Source organism: Enhydra lutris, unplaced genomic scaffold (genome assembly GCF_002288905.1).
Source record: "Enhydra lutris kenyoni isolate GAN:26980312 unplaced genomic scaffold, ASM228890v2 scaffoldscaffold38, whole genome shotgun sequence".
NCBI classification, from domain to species: domain Eukaryota; kingdom Metazoa; phylum Chordata; class Mammalia; order Carnivora; family Mustelidae; genus Enhydra; species Enhydra lutris.
In genome coordinates, this window is record NW_019154122.1 from 11349380 (window position 1) to 11363228 (window position 13849).

The 13849-nt window shown below is 51.8% G+C and overlaps 1 protein-coding gene across 3 annotated transcripts in view; it reads right to left on the reverse strand.

Moving 5' to 3' along the window:
* Positions 1-13849, reverse strand: part of LOC111154668 (chloride voltage-gated channel 6) — a 31340-nt gene that overhangs the window by 8530 nt on the left and 8961 nt on the right. For all 3 annotated transcript variants that reach the window (XR_002641097.1, XM_022514465.1, XM_022514466.1), the window contains 13 exons: positions 10921-11027; positions 10241-10367; positions 9537-9604; positions 8040-8098; positions 6863-6995; positions 6148-6261; positions 5667-5833; positions 4989-5115; positions 2381-2507; positions 1938-2091; positions 1674-1833; positions 1467-1573; positions 310-496 (listed from right to left, as the gene is read on the reverse strand). Coding sequence is in view for 2 of the 3 variants with exons in the window: in XM_022514465.1 (XP_022370173.1) it covers positions 310-496; positions 1467-1573; positions 1674-1833; positions 1938-2091; positions 2381-2507; positions 4989-5115; positions 5667-5833; positions 6148-6261; positions 6863-6995; positions 8040-8098; positions 9537-9604; positions 10241-10367; positions 10921-11027 (1637 nt within the window). In the remaining variant the exon portion in view is untranslated. The remainder of the gene's footprint in view (positions 1-309; positions 497-1466; positions 1574-1673; positions 1834-1937; positions 2092-2380; positions 2508-4988; positions 5116-5666; positions 5834-6147; positions 6262-6862; positions 6996-8039; positions 8099-9536; positions 9605-10240; positions 10368-10920; positions 11028-13849) is intronic.

The window sequence follows — 13849 nt, forward strand, 5'->3', positions numbered from 1 at the left end:
CAAAGTCCACTTCTGTCCCAGGCAACCCTAGAAACCTCCTGATACTACTTACACGCCATAAAAAATAGTGATTAAAACAAAAAATCCATCTGCGCGCTTGCTGGGGTGAGACAGGACACATGTCCTGATGGTCTAACGACGTCCACACTCGCTATCATGTCTACACTCCCTGCCGCACAGGACGAAGAGGCGGATTCTCCCTGAGAGTCCACCAGTGCCCCCATCTGTGGGGTATGGCAGGCGTTAGGTCAGCGCGTGCGTCAACGAGCGGCTTATTTCTTGCCCACCGTTCCTCTCGGGCTGCTATACCTTGAACTTGATGTTGTTACTGATGAGCTGGTTGCCCTTCATGAACTCCTTCTCGTTGCCGCGGTTCTCCGTGACCACCGGGAAGGCATGGTGGACCGTGGTACGCAGGATGCTGACCAGAGACTGGATGCGGGTGTGCGGGTACACGTAGGTCAGGTTGGGCTCCATGATGTCACTGGCTCTCAGCCTGGGGGACGGAGGGAAGCCATCCCGCTTCACGAGAGAGCCCGTGGTATCCCAGGAGCAAGCCCTGGCTAATCCTGGGCGGCCCAGACCACCGCACTCCCTGTTCTGAGCCAGCTCGAATGGTTCTTTGAACACATGCATTTCTCTGTACTTCTAGCTTGTGCAAACGCCCTTCCCTGCTCTGCCAAACTGGTGGGCCTTTCCTCTGCTCGATACAAGATGTCCCCTCACCACAAACCCCATCTACCTGCCCAGGTGATTAGCCACCATCTCCTGAGCCCTCCATGGCACGTTCCTCATATTATCACTGAACTGCTAATGATACAACTAGAATTAAGAAAAGAGAAAAGTCTGGGCCATCCCTTCAAACCAGGTGGCAACCACAGGTCCCAGGTCAAACCTGGCCTATCCCGCTCATTTACGTGTCGCCTCCGGCTCCATCGCGCTGCAGCGACCAAGCGGAGGAAGTGAAATGGCAGCCAGGTGGTCCAGAAAGCTACAAATATTTACCATCTGCCCCCTTACAGAAGCTTGCTGATCCCTCTGTTGGACCACGAGGGCCCTGTGGGGTCCCCACACACAGGAGCCCCAAACCATTTGCGGGCTGATGGATAAACTGGCGGTTATGCCCAAACTCCTGATGACATGACATTTCGTGGGGCACGTGTGAGGCAGGCTGGTTCTCATTCATGGGGCTTAGCAGACCCCAGGCAGAAACGTGCAGTCAGAATTCCCTGATTGAGTCCTCCTTTCAGGTCCCACCAGAAGGCCACAGGAGCCACATCAAACCCACCTCCATCCCCCAGTTCCCCGCCACATCCAGCCACTTCCTCCTGTAGCTATCTACCGGTTCACAGGACTCCCACCCCAGAATCTTCATCACCACTTCCCACCCTGATGCACACAGCCCTCACAGCCCAAGATCATAAACTCTGAAACCAGAACAGAAGAGAAGGAAAGCACGGTCTCACTTGTCCATTTCCGCCTCCGTCTCCCATTCCAGGAGTGGGACCCCTCGCAAGCCCACATGGATATCATAAATGCCCTTGTTGAAAAAGTCCCCTGTCCATTTGGCCACCTGAAACACAAAACAAAGACTCGAAAAGAAGCTGCTGGGGGGGGGGGGGGCGGTGCACTTGGCCCTGCACTGGAGACAGGCCTGGGAGGGGAGCACTCACCATCAGAGTGATCATAATGGGGAGCCCGTAAGTAATCTCGTTGGTGGACTCGATGAGGATGACCGTGAGACTGATGGTCATGCGAACCACCCCGCCCAGGAAAGCGGCGGCACCGATCAGGGCGAAGGTCCCTGAGTAGACGTGGCCCAGGCCGAGGTAGCTGGGCAAGAAAGAAGCCGAGACCGCGGCTTGGAGTCACAAGGTTCATACACTTGTGTCCATGCACACTCGGGCATGCTCACACGCACACACGCGCACACTTACCTTTTAAGCACATTGGCAACTAAACGTCCAAAAGCAGCTCCACAAAGCAGCGAAGGCACAAAAAGGCCACTTGGAACCGAAATGCCATAGGTCCAACATGCGAGCAGGAAATAGAGGGCGAAGAACAGGGCCAGAGTGACGGGGCTAAAAGTACCTGTGACGCAAGAACCGACGAGTCCACCACCAGACACCACCAAGGCCCACCGAGCTGCCCTGACCCCTTCCAGGTCCTTCCACACCCCACCGGTTCAGCTCCAACACTGGAGGCAGACGCTCCAGCCTTGTTTGGGTTGTTAGTACAAAGGAAAAGTCCTATTTTGCTTAGAACTGAGGGTAAGCCTGGCTGTGTCTGTAGGCCAACAGCAGGGGCAGAGGAATCATCATCTGTTCCCTGCAGAAAAAGATCAACCACCCCAAGAACGGGCAGGCTCACAGATACTCACTATCCTGGTGGAAAAGCTGAAGGATGGCAGACTCCTGGGGATTGAAGAAGAGTGTGGCCATGTCGTTGTAGGTCTCGTTGGGACAAAAGAAGGTTTTGATACTTGAGTTGACATCTTCTGATGTGACCTAAGATACAGGAATCAGAAAGTCAGTACGAGGTCCGTACGAAGTCAGAATACTGACCACGGCGCTCAAAATCTCGGAATGGGAGGTCTCCAGTGAGGTTGAGAAAGTGTGACTTGCAAACTTTACCCAGAAATGAAACAGGTGGCAAAGAATCAATCTCTAGCTAAAGCAGCCAACTGTGATACTGTATTGTTTACGCTCTGAGAAGGAAAGAATCCGGACGAGGGCTCTTGAGCTACGACAACGAAATTCACCACGGATCCGGCTCTGCTTCCTCTCGCAGTGCTCAATTTTCTAAGTGCTACTGCTGGAAGCCTGGCCCGAGAGCCCCATGCAGGGTGAGATGCGGATGGGGACTGTCAGATGGAGACGCCACGGGAAGCAGGGCAGTGCCCCCTCCTGGAGGAACCTGGGCGAGAGGAGCAGCCAAAGGAGCAATGTGTGTGGCTCAGGAAAGAGGCGACCATGAAACGATCCACGCACACAGCGTTTCACAGACTGTGTCCGGAGGAATCCCAGCCCTGAGGGCTCCCTGGAAAGAATCCTGCAGCCAAACGTGCTGAGATGCTTCCCGGCCCTTGCTGGAGATCAGAGAACCAGCTGAAGGCAGAGCAGAGGCTCTGGCATCAGGCAGACTTGCCTCGGACTCGGCAACGGTGGCAGCGGCAGGTCATCCCAGGAAGCTTCGGCTGCCTCCCCGTGACATGCGAGTAATGCTGACCTCACGGTGTGTAGCACTAGCTGAGATCACGGTCAAGACCTCGTTGTGTGGGGCGCCTGGGTGGCCTAGTGTGTTGTGTCTGCTTTCAGCTCAAGTCACGATCTTGGGGTCCTGGGATCAAGGCCCGCATCGTCGGGCTCCCTGCTTAGGGGGGAGCCTGCTTCTCCCTCTCTCTCTGCTGCTGTCACTCTCTCAAATAAATAAATGAATAAAATCTTAAAGAAAAAAACAGACCTTACTTTGTCTCCATTTTCTGCCCTATAAGATGGAGATAATAATACCAGCCTATGGCGGTGGTTAAGGACTCAATGAAGTCACGTCCGTGAGGTGCTTAGCGGCACAGCAGGCACACGACCTACATCCAAACACTTGTGACACGGATAGAACCGTAAGCGCCCTCCGTGGGCCTGTCCTAGAGCAACTCACTCAATCCTGGCTCACCCATCAGACCACAGGATTCTTCTCCACTCGTCTGTGACTCATAGGTACCAATATTCCGCAGGGCGCGTTTGGAAAACACCGCTCTGGTAACGAGGTAGCCTCAGGACCACCGAGCAGCAGGGGTTACTGCACATTTTCTATAAAGAGCCACTTCGTAAATATTTTCGATTTTGTACGCCACACAGTCTCTGTTGCACCTTCTTTTTTTTCTTAAAAATACTTTTTAAGGGGCGCCTGGGTGGCTCAGTGGGTTAAGCCGCTGCCTTCAGCTCAGGTCATGATCTCAGGGTTCTGGGATCGAGCCCCACATCGGGCTCTCTGCTCAGCGGGGAGCCTGCTTCCTCCTCTCTCTCTGCCTGCTTGTGATCTCTGTCTGTCAAATAAATAAATAAAATCTTAAAAAAAAAAAAACTTTAAAAATGCGAGAGCCGTTCTTAGCTCGGGGGCTACAAAAACAAGCAGAAGCCAAAGGCCAATCTGGCCGCGGGCGGCAGTCTGCCAAGCCCTGATCTAACCCATGCTGCCGTTCGTGGACGTTTCTGGGGATGCCAAAGGGGCGGCCATCCAAGACGAAGCCCCCAACAAGGCCCCGAGGGGTATGAGCGGCTACTCAGGGACAAGAGGACGACCGGGTACTTTGGGGACACTCCTGAGCCTCTACCCTAGAGGCCAGAACCACACCTCTGGCTGACCACATGCAGCTTTAGGACCCACAGGCTTGGACCAAAAAAATTACAGGGCAGAGTGAGCTCCAATGCCTCCCTCGCTGCCTCTGCTCTTTCTGGGAAAAGTTCCAGAAAACACTATATACTCCTACTCCTAAGAAGAGAGAAGGAGAAATGGAAAAAGAACATAAGCCAGTAAATGACCTAAACCCAGTAAGAAAGAATGAGGAGATGCCAGAAAAGCCAGCTCGCCGATCACCCTGAGGCAGACATTCCTTTCTCCCCGTCTTAAGGGTGATGCTCACAATTGTGAGGCTGGGGGCACCTTTCGGCGTTGAAGAGGTAGAAGAGTCAACTGGGGCTCGTCAAAGAAGCAATGGTCTGCTTCCTGAGCTCGGCCCCAGGTAATTTTGTTCAACAGAAAAAGAGAGAAAGAGAGAGCTCCGCTCTGTAATGGCTGTGAGTCTACGTAAGAGTGAAAAAGAGCGCGCACACCCTCTTTTCTGGGAAGGGATCCCACGGACTCCTCTCTCAGCAGTCTGACACAGTGGGGAGGCAACGCGCGGCTATTAGCAATACGCAGAGGTGGGTCACCCATTTCTGGATTCTCCCTCTCCGGGGTCTAGGACATGGGCAGCAGGTGCACAGGGTTACCTGGAGCTGGAATGAGTCATTACCGATTTGACTCGAAGCAGACATCTGTCGGCATTCCCCTAACACCATCGAGGCCAGAAACACCACCACGGTGGTTACCACGGACACCAGAAGGCTCTCCAAGACTCTAGAAAGCAAAGCACAGCTGTTACCATACAAGATAAAAAAGACACCCCAGCCTCAGGAACTGAAAACACAACCCTGTCTACTCCGATCCTCTTCTCCCCCAAGAGCACGCACACACAGCAGCCCCGAGCCAGTAGTCAGGACCCGTGCGGAATTTGTCAGCAACTCGCTCCATTCTAGCAATGTGCAAGTCAACAGTGGGTGGCCAGGAACATGGGCGGCTACACCCACGGCATCTCTCTCTGAGGAACAAAACGGGCTTCTACTTTAGGTCCTGGGCCTTGACTCGCACTGACCCTTCTGACTTCGTCATGTGTCCTCGTGGCCGGGAGGCAAACAGCACCCCTGATACAAACGAAGCTCAGACAGCCTTTCAGCCCGTCTGACAAATGGAGGAGATCTACAACCCTTCTCCATTTTTAGTCTTAGACATGAAATCCAAGCTGGCGTGGGAAGTAGAATCCGTTCCTATAAGTGCCTTCCTCGGGAGAGACGGCCTGGCCCACACGAAGCTCAGGGAGCCACGGCAGGCTAGGGGAGGCGAGCAGGTACCTGACGAGCTTAGGTTTCGGGTGCACGTTTCGCATACGGTACTTTGCAAGCCTCTTGTTCAGACAGTTGAATGTGGCTCCCAGGAGGCCCCCAATGACCCCCATCACGACGAAGAAACCCAAATCCATAGCTGTCCAGAGATGACATTTTTTATCAGAGTCAGAGCACTGAGAGAAGGGGCAAGGGAGGGAGAGAGAAAAACCAGAGCACCCATGAGAACAGGAAGGGACAGAAGCAGGGAAGCCAGAAACAAGCAGCGCGCCCACTTTCCATCTCCGCGAGCCAATACAGAACCAGACGCCTGCGCGCACCGAGCACGGAGCACGCACAGGAGACTCCTAGGGCAGAGAGACCCACTAGAAGCTCCGCCGACCCTTCCGACCACCGCGCTCTGCTACTTTACTTAAAAACAATTTTCAGGGTGTAAAGCAAAAACAAAAACAAGAAAACCCCCCCAAAACTATGGAAGGATGAAACATACCTTAAACTCCCCAAAGTTCAGCAATCCGGGCAGCTGGAAGGAACCCCAACTTCCAAACTGAATCCCAGAACGGAAGAAGTTGAGGGTAAAGGTGGCAGACATGGAACAGAAGAGCTGGGAGAGAGGGGACAGACAGGAGAGAACAGTCAGGAGGAACAGGACCTACCTTCTCCCAGGTGCAGCCTCAGAAACCCTCCCCCACACTGAGAAACCCACACCCCCGGGTCTGGACACAGAGCCCTGGTCACCACTGCCCTGAGCCCTCCTCGGGTGCAAAGACTGTGAGACGGGCTGTGAGAAGTTCGCGTTAGCTTATTGTGAGAGTCTCTTCATTTAGAGCCTGTTGCGGACTAGACCTTGAGCCCCAGAAGGAACAGTAACCACAGGAGGAGGAACGTACTAGTCTGAGGGAGGAGGCTAGGGAGTGTTCAAGTCCAGATTCTGCCACTGTGGGCCCCCGTCTCCCGTTTTCAGGCCAGATGGTTCATCAAGCGAGGACAATGGCAGTGTGATTTGCAGATGACAGGAAAAGTACAGAAAAGTCTATGGTTTGGAGATTGTGTGTCTAGAGCAGAGGAATTCCTAATAAAGTCAGCCCTCCTGGTCTCATCAAAACAACAGGGGACTGCACCAAGTCAGAGATGTCCACTGCAGTTCTGGGGGGAGGTGGATTGACTAAATTTAAGGAGATGTTTTCACTAAAAGTCCTCCTTACCACTTTCCACGTGAGACCCTGGTTCCAGAAGGACGAGCCCTCTTCCAGACTGAACAGGGTACCCCCGATAGGGGCCCCAAATGCTGCAGCAACTCCAGCAGCTGCCCCAGCGGACACAAAGTCCCGCTTGTCTCTGTGGGGAGAACAGAGAAGTGACTTACCCAAAACAGTCCAGACCCTGAAAGGCAGGTGTTCACTTCCTTGTCCACCAACATCGTGTCTCATGACCCATGAACAGTCAGGGCTTCCGGAGGCCAGGTGTCTGGTGAGGCAGACTCCCCAGCAAATATGGTTTCCCTAAGAGTGAATCCCCCGCCTTAGTCAGAGGGCTCCTGACATCGGGCCACTCTGAACGCGGGATCTCAGCCACCGGCGGAGGCGGCAGAGCCCAGACTTCCGTCAGTGCCTGCCGAGCCACACTCTCACCAGATCTTTCTCCCAGAAAGCCACAGCAGTGGGGCACCTGGGTGGCTCAGTGGGTTAAAGCCTCTGCCTTCGGCTCAGGTCATGATCCCAGGGTCCTGGGATCGAGCCCCACATCGGGCTCTCTGCTCAGCGGGGGGCCTGCTTCCTCCTCTCTCTCTGCCTGTCTCTCTACCTACTTGTGATCTCTATCTGTCAAATGAATAAATAAAAAAATCTTTAAAAAAAAAAAAAAAAAGAAAGCCACAGCAGCAGTGAAAATGCCAGGAGCGGGTAATGGCGACCCGCAGGAATCCCGACAGGAGACGGGAGAAGGTGGACGACTCTGAACCTTGGCCTCGATTCCAAAGGCTGAGCGGGGTGCGCACGTCAGTGACCCGCACGAATCCCACAGGGCGAGAAAGTACCCAGAAGAGCACCTTCCAACCCAGAAAGGTGGCGGACCAAGTACGTTATTTTGGACTATAAAACACATTCTTGGTAATACGCCTGTGGACTTCCCTGGTCGTGTTTTCAATACTGGACCACGTCTTCTTCATTGCCTGAGATGGTTCCAGGCCTCATGTCACAACAAAACAGAAGCCCTGAAGCTAGCCTGGCCCTCATGCTTACTTTCAGAAGCATCCCAACCCCCCTCCACTCCGACAGGTGGGTTCCGCACGCAGCCTGTCCAGCAGGGCAGCCCGGGAGCCAGCTACGGAGACCACAGCGGGCGCTGAGTAGGCAGCAAACGAACTGGGTCGGGTTTCCATACCTGTCGCTCCGGAAGTAGGGGAAGTTAAATTGGATCTTCCGTAAGGACATGCTCTGAAACTAGACGGAGAGAAAACAAAGTGAGGGTGGGGGGGGAGGGCGGGCACAGGGACCACAGCTGCAGGAATCCCAGGCGCCAGAAAGTTCCCTTTGCTTGGGGACACTCGGGCAGATGTGTTGCAAGAAGGAAGAGGCCAGAACTGCAATGTGGGGGGAAGAAAGACGTTACTTCTGGAAGGAACTTCTCTTCCTGCCCCCCAGACTTCTGGGATCTTTGGAAATCACGGTTCACGTTTGGTACACAGTCAGCAAGACGGAAAAAGGGGAACTGCTGAGTGGAGGGAGGAACCGAAAGCTGCTGCAGAAGATGAAGCAGGCTCTGCTCGGGGCCACGCTCAGGACGGAAGGGGCGCAAAGAGCCGGCTTCCAGCGACCCCGGCGAGTGCTCACGCTGCTGCCCTGTCCTCGCCTGGCCTCCTTCCGCCTCTCAGCTCACCTGTGGGAGGCCAGTGCCTGAGGTGAAGGAGGGGAAGCAGTAACAAGAGAGAGACCAACAGACGGACTCTGGACGAGAGTCTTCTCTCCTGTCGGTGACAACCCGCAGCCACGGTGACTCCCTCCCCTCAGAGCACGAGAGTGAACCGTCTCCAAGGGGCGGTTCAAAGAACAGAGACATCCCAACCTTGCAGCTGGGGAGTCTGAGAAACCCTTAAGAAGGGGGCCTTTGGGGACGCCTGGGTGGCTCAGTGGGTTAAAGCCTCTGCCTTCAGCTCAGGTCATGATCTCAGGGTCCTGGGATCGAGCCCCGCGTCGGGCTCTCTGCTCAGCGGGGAGCCTGCTTCCCTTCTTCTCTCTCTGCCTGCCTCTCTGCCTACTTGTGATCGCTCTCCTTCTGTCAAATAAATAAATAAAATCTTAAAAAAAAAAAAAAAAGAAGAAGGGGGCCTTTAGGGTCCCGAGCCAGTTCTAAGCCTCGGTTTCCTCAATGGAGGATGGGGAGAACGAGGACAAGCAAACCCTGCAGGGGGTTTTAAAGAAGAAAGAAGCTGGGATGCAGAGAGTCTGGCCCCGACAGCATGTCGGCAAACAGCAGTCTGGTGCGCCTACAAATGGCCTTGCTATAGACCTGGGCCTGGAACCATCTTGGTCAGTACTCCCAGCCCCTTGGGATTTGGCTTCGCAGTGGTGATCCACGACCGCCTGATGGGCCGGCGCTCAGCTCTGGCTGCGGGCGCACCGGCTGACTTCCATTTGAACAGACTTTCTCTACGTGCCATCGCTGCTCTGAGTACAGGGCAGGGCCTTGTTAAAACCCAGGGGTGCCAGTTGCCCCTCTCTGCTGGGTGATGGGACAGTTTCACACCCACCCAAACGGACATCAGCTTCCAAGGCCATGTTAGATGCTCCCAATGGATGTGTCACGAACTCAACCACGCACATGGCCCTGCCCAGGGGCCCCCTGCTGAGGGCTGTGTCCTCGCAGCCCACCAGCTCTTACCTGAGGGAGGCCGGCTCCCACCACTGCTCCGCTGTGGATCATGGGGCCTTCCTTCCCCACAAAGAGCCCTGGGAATAGGTGGAAAAGGGGACGACCATCCGTCAGCACAGAAAGCTCTCTCGGTTAGGAGACCTTTGCTAGGCAGACCTTTCTCTCGACAACTGTACAGCAGAGGCGAGTATATGTAACTTTGTAAGAGCAAGAGTCAAATTCTCATCAAATCAGAAAAAATATTCCTTAATATGAGCAGTCAGAAAACTACAGCCTGTGGGCCAAGACAGGCTCAATGCCTGTTTCTACAGCCCAAGCACGAAGAATGGTTTTTACATTCTCACGTAGATCTATTTCAAATGGTTATACACGTGTAAGTCCCTACATCCTATCTCCCATTTTGCCTCTTGGCCCATCGGGCCTAAAATATTTGCTGTTTGGCTGTTTACACAAAAATCTTGCTGACCTTCCTAAAAGCCAACTCCACAAACCAACTAACCGGTCTTTCCACTTCAAAACTAAGTGTGTGTGAGTCGGGTTATCTCTGACTGGTAACTTAAGGGTCTACATTTAACCCATCAGCAAAGACTGCAGGGGTCCGTTTGCGGGCAGCCCCTTCGAATCCAAATCTACTGAATTCACACGCACAGCACTTCTTGTCACCGTCCCCCCTCGGTCCTCGGAAGGCTCGAAGTCAGAAAGACCCTCCTCACCTCCAGCCACACTGAACAGCACTCCAAAGACTTTGCAGAGCAGGGTCCGGAGACGGACAATTCCGGGCACCTTCACGCCATTCAGATAGCATTTGATTTCAGGGACCCCGGAACCCGCTGCCACTGGCTGAGGGGGAGAGAAGGATGCCCGTGAACTCGAAATCCACCGGCTCTGGGGCTTGGGGAACCGACCTTCTTCCCAAGCAGCGTCAGCATCACCTGGTGGGCCCGTCGGCACAGATGCTGGGCCCCGCCCTGGGTTTCTGACCCAGCCGCATCCCTGTCAAGTGCCGGGGCTTCCGCAGCGCCCGTGGGCCTTGGCGTCCACCCTGGCACTCCACTTCCGGAGATTCGGATCTCACTCACTTGAGCTGGGTAGCAGCCATTTTTAAGGCTAGTTTTAAAGTATTTTAAAGTCACTTAGAGTCATTTTTAAAGTTGCCCAGGTGATTCTAATGTGCTGCTGAGGCTGAGAACCCCCCCTCCTAAGGGGGACTTTTCCTCTGTCATCTCACCAGAGGTGGAAACCTGTACTTCCACAAACAGCTCGAGGAGCCGGAGACGCCACTTTCTGTAGGAATCTATATCCCAAGCCTAATTCAGTTTCCTGACATTCCAAAAGGGGACAGGGAGGAACCCAAAACCTCATCAGCCAAAAGGCAACACCCACACCGCCTCACCTCGATCAGGACAAGAATGCTTGCCAAGAAGACGAAGGTCAAGTTGAAACCCAAGAGCTCAAGGAGGGAGAGGGCGAGGCAGCCTTTCTGGCTGCATTCCTCCACCGCTATGGAACCGGGGTTGAGGAAAACATGCTCCAGGTCAGGGGCACTCCTGCCATCACTGGCAGGAAATGGTGTGGCGTCTCTTCTTCTAAAACATATTGGCTGCCTACTGCATATCTTCCTGCTCTCCATATGCAAACTTAAAAGACAAAAACAAAAACAAAAACTCTGTCTGAGGGCACCTGGGTAGTTCAGTTGGGTGATTTCGGCTCAGGTCACGATCTTCGGGTTCTGAGATCGAGCCCCACATCGGCTCCTCGTTCAGCGGTGAGTCTGCTTAAGAGTCTCTCTCTCTCCCCGCCCCCACCTCCAATAAATAAATCCCCCCTCCACTAAATAAATCTTAAAAAAAAAAAAAAAACCTGTCTTGAGAGATCTTCTACATCAGAAACCACCTTCTAAATTTATTTTTATTTTTATAAATATTTTATTTTTAAATAATCTCTACACACCCAACACGGGGCTTGGACTCATCATCCCAAGATCAAGACTTGAATGCTTCACTGGCTGAGCCAGCCAGGTGCCCGGGAACTATTTTTAAATTATACCGTATTTAAAAAATACGGATGTGGGGAACACAAAGGCAAAAGAAATGTAGAAAAAATTAAATCTCCTTACAACTCGGCTCGGCAAACACTTGAGGCGGGCAGCGTGACCTTCCTCAGGCCGCTAGACTGCACCCATGTTAATGCTTTGCTAGAGGCAAAAGGCAACCTTAGCTGGACGGTAGCCTCACCTCAAGGATCCCGTAAGTCGTAAGTTGTCTTTAACAAATGAAAATCCCTTTGGAAACTTCCTTTATCTCTACCGGTCCTCCCCAAGATACAGGTTAGCGATCATCCTCCAAGCACATGGCCCACTGACGGCCACCTGAAGGGTGTCAGAACTAAGGCTTCACTAGGCAGTACTAAATCACCTTATCTTAACAGCAGCTAGCCCCTCAACGTCCTGCAAACCTTGCTTCCCCAATTCCTTAAAGACCTAATACTATCCCTAACCCCTCCCAATTTAAAAGTATATAATCCATCACTGCTCACAATCTTGGTACAGCTCTTTCTGCCCAAAGGCCTTATCCCTGTGTTTTAATAAAACCACCTCTTTTGTACCAAAAACGTCTCAAGAATCCTTTCTCACCATTTGCTCCTGGACCCCAACATTTCAAATCAACACTTGAAATATCACAAAAAACAATAAACAGCCTTCCCTCCACATCCCTCACATTGACAAATCTTGGTGTCATGCCACACTTGCTCTAGGTTTTAAAAATTAAAATGTTAGATACCATTAAAAAAAAAAAAAATCCTGTTTCCTTCTCTCTCTCCCCTGGGAAAAACCACTAACCTGAAATTATTGCGTGTCATTTTTTTTTAAATGTTATTTTTAGGGGCGCCTGGGTGGCTCAGTGGGTTAAAGCCTCTGCCTTCGGCTCAGGTCATGATCCCAGGGTCCTGGGATCGAGCCCCACATCGGGCTCTCTGCTCAGCGGGGAGCCTGCCTCCTCCTCTCTCTCTGCCTGTCTCTCTACCTACTTGTGATCTCTATCTGTCAAATGAATTAAAAAAAAAAAATCTTTAAAAAAAAAAAAAATAAAATAAATTTTATTTTTAAGTAATCTCTATACCCAAAGTGGGGCTTGAACCCACAACCCAGAAATCAAGAGTGGCAGGCTCGACCAGCTGAGCCAGCCAGGCGCCCCATTCCCTGTGCATCTTTAGATGCAGCCATTTGTTGTATGTGCTTCTAAAATGAAAATAATGTGATTGCACTTTATGCATATTCTACACTTCCCTTTTTTCTCTCCTTCAACACTGAGTTTTTGAAAATTCGCCATGTTGATAAACACAGCTCTGGTCCATTGATTTTTAACTTCTGCATAAAATTATACCATATGAACACATAATTTTTCTGTTCTCCCATTTGGTGTGATTTCACCTTCCTGTAATCACAGAGCTGTAATGAACACTTTTGCATATGTCTAAGGTCCGCATGAGAAAGAGGGACTTAGGAGTCAGGGGAGGTGTCCCCTGCTACCTATTTAATTTACATCTCTTTAGTTAATGGTGAGGGGAGCCCTTTTCTACAGGTATATTTACTGACCATTCCATTTTCCTCTTCTGAGAATTGCCTGTTCATACCCTCCGCTCATTTTGCTATTGGGCTGTTTGGGCTTTTTTCTTTTTGAGCTGCAGTTCTTCTGGTGTTCTAAATACTAATTATTTGTCTCCTAAATGCAGTGAGTAGCCTCTCCTAGGCTGTAGATTTGTTTTCCACTTTCTTTATGGTGTTCTACTGTCGTGGTTTGGGTTTTTTTTGTTTGTATGAAAAACAAATTTGTCATGGTCAAGGTTATTGATCTATTCCCTTTCACTTCATGCCTCCTGGAGTTTTAAGAAACTATTCCCTACTCTTGACATCCCATATTAGAGTTTTGTTTTGCCTGTTTATTTACATCTTCAATCCATCTGGAATTAATTTATGGTGCGAAGTAGGAATCTGTATTTTTCCTGATGAATATCCAATGTCCCAGTGTCTTTTATTACGTCCGTCTCTTCCTCACTGACTTACAACGTTAACTCTGACATCCACCCTACTTCTCTATATGTATAAACCAATTTCTGCTCCTGTTATCTTCCACTGGCCTAAATGGGAATTTCTGCACCCATAGGAAATGGTTTCAACGACTATATCTTAAATTACGACATTGAGTAGGGCAAGTGTCACACTTATTCAAAACTGTCTCGGGGCGCCTGGGTGGCTCAGTGTTAAACCTCTGCCTTCGGCTCGGGTCATAATCCCAGGGTTCTGGGATCGAGCCCTGCATCGG